The 9,519-nt window shown below is 33.8% G+C and overlaps 1 protein-coding gene across 1 annotated transcript; it reads right to left on the bottom strand.

The window, feature by feature from the left end:
* Positions 1-638: 638 nt before the first annotated feature.
* Positions 639-7,830, bottom strand: LOC138706456 (uncharacterized). The gene is made up of 4 exons (XM_069835776.1): positions 7,812-7,830; positions 6,353-6,454; positions 3,531-3,561; positions 639-1,234 (listed from the first exon to the last, which is right to left on the bottom strand). Exons 2-4 carry the CDS (start codon positions 6,414-6,416, stop codon positions 814-816), a joined length of 516 nt encoding a protein of 171 aa, XP_069691877.1. The 5' UTR covers positions 6,417-6,454; positions 7,812-7,830; the 3' UTR covers positions 639-813.
* Positions 7,831-9,519: the final 1,689 nt, after the last annotated feature.

Genomic DNA, 9,519 nt, shown 5'->3' with positions numbered 1-9,519 from the left:
ATTACTATTATTTATATCATCAACATTATTATTGATCTCTGTAAAATTTATGTAGACTACTGGACTGTACCCGAGCACGAGCATATGCTCATTTCGGTTATCTATTCATATGTATTATTTCAAATGTAAATTGTGAATAAATTTGAAATTTGAAATAAAAAAATGAAAATTTGAACTATATCATGCACTTTCAGCTACATTCCTTAAGGAATAATATATTTATTTTATTTTTTGTTAGAAGAAAATACTAGTATTTGACCAATTTTTTAAAGAATTTATTTTTATCAGACAATTTTGTCAAATATAGAGAAGTGACCTTGCATCATATTGTAGATATGACATGCATAAATACACACAAAAAATTTCATCACAGAATATTGGACAGTTTTTTAGTTATGTGGAAAACGCTTCATCACTGCACAGTGAACTGAATTTTGAAAAAAAAATGTAAACAATTCTTTTAATTGTAAAAATATTTTTTCATATAGCAGAAGGACAGAGTTTTGCACGTACTAATTTTCATTATTTGTACATGATACAGTAATGGAGGAAAAAAATGTTGAATATTTACAAAATTTTACTGTTGTAAGCTGTACCTAACCTCTTAAGTGAAAATGGTTGAAAAATACAAATAATTAAAAAAAGTTAATTTTATTACAAAACACCATTCTTTATTAAGACATACCGTTGTAACAAGATTCATTGTCTTAGTTTTTTATAAGGCAAACAAAAGTTATTATTATTACTTCTTAGGTGTAATGATTTTGTTTTAATTTTTGTAATTGTCACCTAAGAGACAAGCAGCTTTTGCTGCTACAGGTCACTAGTATTTTGATAATCTGAAGAGTCTGCAGAGGACGAATTTGATTCATCATCACTCTCACTTTCAGAACTGTCCACAACTTGATAGCTGTGGTTATGATCACAGTGGCTTTGATTGCGATGTCGTTCCTTCTTCCAGACAGACATTGTGTTCCTCCTGAGGTCCTGGGGTTGTCTCTCAGTGTTATCCACTCTCATTTTCTGAGATTCTTCAGTCTTGAAATTGTAAAATTTCTCTTTAAAAGTTTTATTTCCCTTAGGTCCTTTCTGTTCTTGTGATCTCCAACGTGATAACAAAGGGAAATTGCTGGAGGAAGTTTTTGATTGCAAAGGGACACTGCCGTGGTCAGCTTCGCTGAGAAAATTAGGCGGGACTCCAGGTTGATCTGCAGTGGATTCAGGATGAGTCAAACTGCAATTGAAAACATATGAATATTTACAAATCAATGAAATGGAATTTTTTTTTTCCTTCAACTCCAACCAACTTTAGATGCATATGATATCCAGGAGCCTATTTCACAAAGGTATGATGTTGTACATTACAAATTACTGATGAAAGATTTATGAAGTATGGAGTTGTATCTTTCTGTTTTACGAAAGAATTAAAATATGTTGTACATTACCAATGAATCGCTACTATTGTCGTCATATCAATAAACAACGTTAGCCACGAATAAAGATACAGTGGACTCTCTTAAGTTGGACTGAACAGAATTGAAAGTTCAGTCCTATAAGGATAGTGGATGTCTCAGGTGAAATGAATACAAATTCGTATTGGTTATCCATCAACGAATACAGTACTGTACTTGCATTTCCTGCCCACCCCGAGACTTGTGTATGCTCTTCTAGTACCACAGTGGGTTTCAACAGTTCTGTCTCACAAAAGGCAAAATGATCAAATAGAAGAAGAAGAGTTCGTTAATTTAAAATGAGTGATTAAATATGGATGTCCTAATAAATAAGATATTCTGTTTTCCTTCAACAAAAATATCACTACAAGACACAGAAGTCCACACCTGTGGAGTAACGGTCAGCGCGTCTGGCCGCGAAACCAGGTGGCCCGGGCTCGAATCCCGGTCGGGGCAAGTTACCTGGTTGAGGTTTTTTCCGGGGTTTTCCCTCAACCCAATACGGGCAAATGCTGGTTAACTTTCGGTGCTGGACCCCGGACTCATTTCACCGGCATTATCATCTTCATATCATTCAGACGCTAAATAACCTAGATGTTGATACAGCGTCGTAAAATAACCCAGGGAAAAAAAGACACAGAATCAATTCCCATTCAAATGGCAAACTCATTTCTTAGTGCCCATATAGGGGCGTGTCTAATTCTCCTACGTAAGCAGTCGAGCTATAGGATGTCGAACTTAAGAGCTTCCACTGTACTATGTTATAACATGAAGCAGCTGGTTATCTTAGTCTTTCACCGAATTAGGTTATGTTTGTCTCTTTCATCCTAATGTATTTTAGGGTAGGTTATGCAGCAAAGATTTCTAGAGTCTATGAATTTTGTAACCCTGCAATGTTATTTATTTTAGTTCACTTCTATAATAATGAAAAATGTAAGTTACTTCCTTATTAATATCATCATATTCTTTCGCGATCCCCGCATAATGCTCCTTAATAGTTTCCCATATTAGCCAACAGATGCCACTAATAACGATCTTCACACCAAAATTATTATTGTTACGAAATTACAAAAACTGCAAAATTATTGGAATGGTGTCAAAGTAGATGAAACTGTTTCTTTTGAAGGAAATATAAGCAAGAAATGTTATTCTATAGCACACATTTTTCAAAATATATCTTAATATTACGAAATAAATATATTTAAATCGCATTAGTACATGTATGTATTATCCCGCGCCGTGACGTCGTGGTCTAAAGTATCCTGCCTAGGACTCACGGCTGAAATAAAGTTACTGAAAGCTACCAAGGGATGTACAAAATAAGACAGAAATGAAGATGAAATAATAATAAGATAGAAAATGAAAAGTACCGCAATCTTAGACAAAATAAATGTACACAAGAAAAAATGAAATCATGTTCTACTTATGGACAATAACAGACAGCCACGATATAAGAAGATGAGAACCCGGAAGACTAATGAGAGGATGGAATATTGAGTTTGAATAGGGCGATGTTGCTATGATATGAATAACCATGATGATGATGATGATAATAATAAAAATAGTAACAATAATAATAATGATGATAATAATAATAATAATAATAATAATAATAATAATAATAATAATAATAATAATAATAATAATGGGCGAATCCAGAAATGCATATAGTGTGTTAGTTGAGTGACCGGAGGGAAAAATACCTTTGGGGAAGCCAAGACGTAGATGGGAGGATAATATTAAAATGGATTTGAGAGAAGTGGGATGTGATGATAGAGACTGGATTAATCTTGCACAGGATAGGGACCGATGGCGGGCTTATTTGAGGGCGACAACGAACCTGCGTGTTCCTTAAAAGCCATTTTTAAGTAAGTAAGTAAGTAATAATAATAATAATAATAATAATAATAATAATGATAATTGCAATAAAATATACATTATATATATATATATATATTGCTGAGAAATATATATTTAAATATTGTTTGCGTTCTTTCCAGCAAATAGAAACTGAAACTAACTTAATGTTCATCAAATATGTTAACACCTACTTTCAAAATTATCACATACAGTACTCACCAAGCAGAATGAAAGGAGTCCATCGGACTTCCTGTAAGACATAAAATAGCATGTTAAATGCTGTTTGATGAAAATCGTAGAATTCATTGTATAATATGTTGACATCGGATACACGACAACATATATACGCCTAACTTGGAGTCAGGCCACAAAGGGAAACATCGAAGGAGAAAGGTTCGATCCGGTGATGTGGATTGAATTCGGCGTAGCTCAGTGGTCAGAGCTCTTGGTACGTAGAACCAAGGACCCGGGTTCGATCCCCGGCGTCGGAGCGAATTTTTCTCCTAAAATATTAAGTGTCAATATTACAGATACATTCTGTAGGACAAATTAATATATCTATAATATATTTTTTTTCTGTTAAGCGCTCAACAATTTACAGTCGGTCTTTTAGACCGTAGCTAATCTTTCAATTAAGTGGGATTTTTGTAGCAATTCATAAATTATTATTGCAATTCCAAAATGTACAACATAAATTTTGTTTATGGATCGGTGAGCTATTTTATCTTACCAATCGGCAACAAATTGTAAGAGTTAATGAAGTAATTGACGAATATGAAATTGGTAGAGATAAAACGGGAGAGTAAGATGTTTTGGTGAACCGGACCATGACACGTACTTATAAAATAATATTTCTCATGAGAAAGTGATTACATCGAATTATTTTTCACATGCTGACAGAGACCATATTTTATGTAAATATAAACTGACTACTTAGACGAATATACCGTTGAATGAAAAGGTCAAAACCAGAAGCTGCAACGTAGTTTCTCATATTCGTACAGAACATTGAAAATTTTTTCCTTGCTAGATAAATATTACATTTAGGTTGCCTAAATACAGTTCGCTTATTTCTATGATTCATTTAAGCTTGGGTAAGTTATAACAAAGATTTTTGGCATAAAGGCGGCAAAAAGACCGACGCGCTACCATTTGAGTTACAAAATATAGAGCGCCTCACTAAGGGCTAGGTTAAGTGGCTTAAAATGAGATGAATAACACACTCTTCGCTCTCTAAATTCAAAAATACTTTGCATATATTACCATTATTATGTATTTAACATTTTTTCCGTTATAATCTCGTTATTTGTATATTATATTTTTCATTGAAATATTTAAATACTTAAATTTGACAGACATTTGGACGGAGTTACGCAATAAGAGACCAAGCGCCAAAAACCTGTTCCGAGTTATTGGCCATTGAAATCTGTTTTTTATAAAACATTTTATGCAAGGAGTATTATAACATTGGTATTACAAATAATAGCACAAATAATACCAAAAAAGACTAATCGATTTTTGATAAGAGACCAGCAGTTGAAATAATGATGTAGTGCTCTAATTTGTAGATTATTCCTTTTCTCGATAACATTACCGTACATGATTTTGAGAGTGTGGTGAAGCACATAGTCTATAATTTAGAATTGTCCGACATGTATGTCTTTGCACTTCTTTTTATATTTCTGTTCATTTGAATTCGAAGTTTTTAAGGAGGCGATATATTGTTTTTCAGTGACGATTATCTGAGGAAAGAAAATCGCATTCCTTTGGTCTCAGTTCATGCTTAAGTGAACTAGACATACGAAGTAGCCCAGAAGAGTTAATGGCAATTTATTGTAACGTAGAAAGAATACATTTACTATATTGAAATCTTCTTCAGCGGAAAAATGTTTGTCCAGAATACGGTCAGAGTGACTTTTAAGGAACATTAGGACTGAGATTTTGGCCAAAATAGCGGAAATAAATATGTTTCTTCTTTTTAAGTAAATAGTTACCTTATAAATTTATTTAACATTTCTCCTATATTTAGCCTCCGCCCTCCATTTTGAGAGAACTGGCGGGAAATTTTAAAATGCTACGCGCAGCTCTTTTAAACTTGACACACCCACTAAAAATTGCGTTTTCTCAAAACTACGTTTTTGCTCAATAAAATGGTCCCCAGCGGCTTACATTTGTTCCGATTTGAATGAAACTTTACACGAATACTCAGCATATTCAAATACACAAGCCTGTATATGAAATGAGCTGTATATGAAAACTTTTCATAATATGAATTTTTAACTTTTAAAAATGAAATAAAACTATCACGTATATTTAGGATTTCTATAACAAATCTTATTAACCAATGCTCGAATTTAGTTTTTTTAATAATTAAATATAAGTCCTACACAAAACATTTTAATACACAATAACAATTCTGATGCTGTCAGGGATATTTTGAATTTATGCATAATTTACTGTCATTAAAATAAGTGAAAATTAATATCTAAGGAACTAATGCATGAAATTTCATTAAATTTGGTGCTATTATTTAAATGTAAAGATACAACAAGTCCACCGAATTTTAAAGCAATTGATAAAAAACTTAAGAAGTTTCAAATCTCAGTCCCATTGTCTCTTAATAACATGTTACAACAGTAATAAATACACTGACTGATTGGCTTAATGTCCGTCCTACTAAAATTATAATACTAAATGTATTAAATTCGTATAATTATTGTAACTGCGTACCGAAGGATACACTGGAAGGAATGGTGAACGGGAGAAGAGTTCAGAGGTAAAAGAAGATATCAAATGAAACACATTAAGATACATGCATCATATGCGGAGACTAAAAGTAAGGCAGAGAATAGGAGGATTGGATAATGCTGGGTTTGCAGTGAAAGACCTGCCCTTGGGTGGAACACTTATGTCTGTATGTATGCATATATATATATATATATATATATATATATATATATATATATATATATATATATATATATATCTATATATCTGAATTTCAGTTATTTCAATTTCTAATTAATCTGTTTTATAATTACCTATATCTGAATCTTCAGAAAAGCTATTTCCTTTCCTTCTCATCCATGCTGAATCTCCTTCCATACTATTAAAGATACACCAAACTGAGCTCCGTACATAAACTGTAACACAAGAATTAATTAGGTTTCTAACCACATAATAATAATAATTATTATTATTTCTCTCATTAATCCTTAACTCCAATAAAGTCTGAGAGAACCACTCAGTCTTCTAAAGGACTAATTCATTCTCAAGAGTAAAAGTTGGACGAAGAGTGAATCCGCCCTCATTATTTTCATGCACCTCCGAGGTATAGAAAACACTAGAACTTCAATTTACTTGGTTATACACACTTCAGCGAAGAGTACGCTGTAAGATTAACTACATGACGTCACGACATTTACTCTGACGCACTGGAAAACTAGTTTGAAAGAAGAATAGAGAATTTAATGTATCTGTTTACTGGTAACACTTACAGTATATGGTTACAGATAAAATTATTATCACAAAGATGCTCACACTTATAAAATTCCTGAAACAGTATCTGCACGCTTAAACAAATAGTATAAATGTAACTGTTGGAGAGCAGCACTACGTAAAACACAATAGACGCCGATGATGAAATTCTTACTGAGAAAGGAAGTTTTACGTATAATGAAGGAAATCGTGGTTAGCTTTTGGATTATAAAGAAGAAACGTTGTATTCTTTTATATAGGTTATATTTCCGCCATTTTACACAAATACAGAGAAAAAAATTGCCAGGAAAAAACAGGGGAATTACGCGTGGATTCACAAAAACATGCCGTATATAGTCTACATATAGGCTATATTTACGTATACACGTATACGTTTACATACGTACGCACAAACATGCATGCATACACATACATACATACATATATACATATATACATACATACATACACACATCTAGAGTCTGGCAGGGCGGAAGAGAAGGCCTACTGGCCTTAGCTCTGCCAGATTAAATAAATAAATAAGTTATACATACATACATACATACATACATACATACATACATACATACATACATACATACATACATACATACATACATCTAGAGTCTGGCAGGGCGGAAGAGAAGGCCTACTGGCCTTAGCTCTGCCAGATTAAATAAATAAATAAATAAATAATACATACATACATACATACATACATACATACATACATACATACATACATACATACATACATACATACATCTAGAGTCTGGCAGGGCGGAAGAGAAGGCCTACTAGCCTTAGCTCTGCCAGATTAAATAAATAAATAAATTATACATACATACATACATACATACATACATACATACATACATACATACACACATATATACATACATCTAGAATCTGGCAGGGCGGAAGAGAAGGCCTACTGGCCTTAGCTCTGCCAGATTAAATAAATAAATAAATTACACATAAATACATACATACATAGGCCTACATACATATATACATACATACCGGAGCGAATTTTTCTCCTCTAATTTCGTTTAACGAAAAGTTGGAAGCAACTGAAACTTTATAGTGTCGTAACTCAGTGTCACCACTACATTTCACGCATGCGCATTCAAGTGAAAAGCAGCTGTGTAACGTAATATCGTTCTTTAAGCTAGCCTTTACTGACGACAGGTAAACAGCGGGATTCGATCCCAGGCTCAAACTTAGCTTCTTCCAACCATTCCCATTGTTTAACCATAATTTATGCTGCCAGACCTCAGCGCAAGATATCGCAGGGTGAAGACATACTCCCTGTCAGGATGAGAGGGGAAATTAATTTCCACTTATCTTCCGGCACTCGAACTCCGATCTGCTGGTATATATCTAGAACTGCTACCACTTGAGCTGCAGCGGAAATAATTAAGATAGTCCTTACATGCAACTGCGAGCTGCAAGGAATGCAATCGTATACCTCTCGCTGCACCCGATCTAAACAGAAGCTGTAATGATGTTTATCTGGGCTGAAGTAGTCGCAGATGCAACCCTTAATACAAGCCTGCTGTGTGTGTTAAGTGAGAAGAAACTTGTAGAAGCACGAGAGCAAACTTCGACTAGAATAGTTATTCAAAGTTCAGAGAGTTGCAGCTACACCTGTTAGTGCAAAAGCAACTCAAGTTCTCAATTTGAAACGGGTATAAGCAACTCTCAGCTTTTCACAATGGTCGAGTGGTTGACACGCCATTAGGGAACTTACCACAACACCAAGACGAAAAACACCTTAGAAGTTTGTTCACTTGTGAATACTGTACTGTGAAAACGAGCTTTGTTCACAAGATATGTAGCTTTCCACATAAAATTTAAAAGAGGAAAATATTGCTTGAATTATCTTCTATAATACAGTGAGAGCTGATAGTTTGAAAGATCTATTAGAGATAAACACGTTTCCACACATTTGTGGACGATAGGCCAAATTTTCATTTTGCCTTTTTTGCCTATGTTAGCTCTCGTTGCCTATTTTAAGGTTAAATGCCTTTTTTTTTTTTTAGCCTTTTTACGTCGTTATTGTACATTTTCTATATTTTTAATGCATTTAAAATAAACCGCACATAAATTATATCGAAGATTTTTATTTTATTTTATATTTTATTCGGTTATTTTATGACGCTTTATCAACATCTATGTTATTTAGCGTCTGAATGAAATGAAGGTGATAATACCGGTGAAAAGAGTCCGGGATCCAGCACCGAAAGTTACCCAGCATTTGCTCGTATTGGATTGAGGGAAAACCCCGGGAAAAACCTCAACCAGGTAACTTGCCCCGACCGGGATTCGAACCCGGGTCACCTGGTTTCGCGGCCAGACGCGCTGACAGTTACTCCACAGATGTGGACTATATATCGAAGAACAATTGTAGAAATTAAAAATATATATTCACCTCACACAAATATTTGCTGAGAATCTTATTCTCCAACAATATATATGTTTCCAAGAAGTCGCAAACTCTTCTCCCCTACCGATTCCATCTTTTATGACACTTAAGGGGAGATGATGGTATTTTTTGGTGAAAAACGTGTAAATTTCCAACAAAAAAATTCTTTAAAATACTCTGTGATATGTGTGGAATGCATAGCATAACACTTTGTGGGTACTTGTGCCCTTATGGGATGTTGAGTCGCCATTTTTAAACTTCCTACGTTATGGATTTTTAAATCACTCGCCCACTTTTATTGTT

Source organism: Periplaneta americana, chromosome 9 (assembly GCF_040183065.1).
Source record: "Periplaneta americana isolate PAMFEO1 chromosome 9, P.americana_PAMFEO1_priV1, whole genome shotgun sequence".
Classification (NCBI taxonomy): Eukaryota; Metazoa; Arthropoda; class Insecta; order Blattodea; family Blattidae; genus Periplaneta; species Periplaneta americana.
This window is presented reverse-complemented; position numbering and strand designations above follow the sequence as displayed.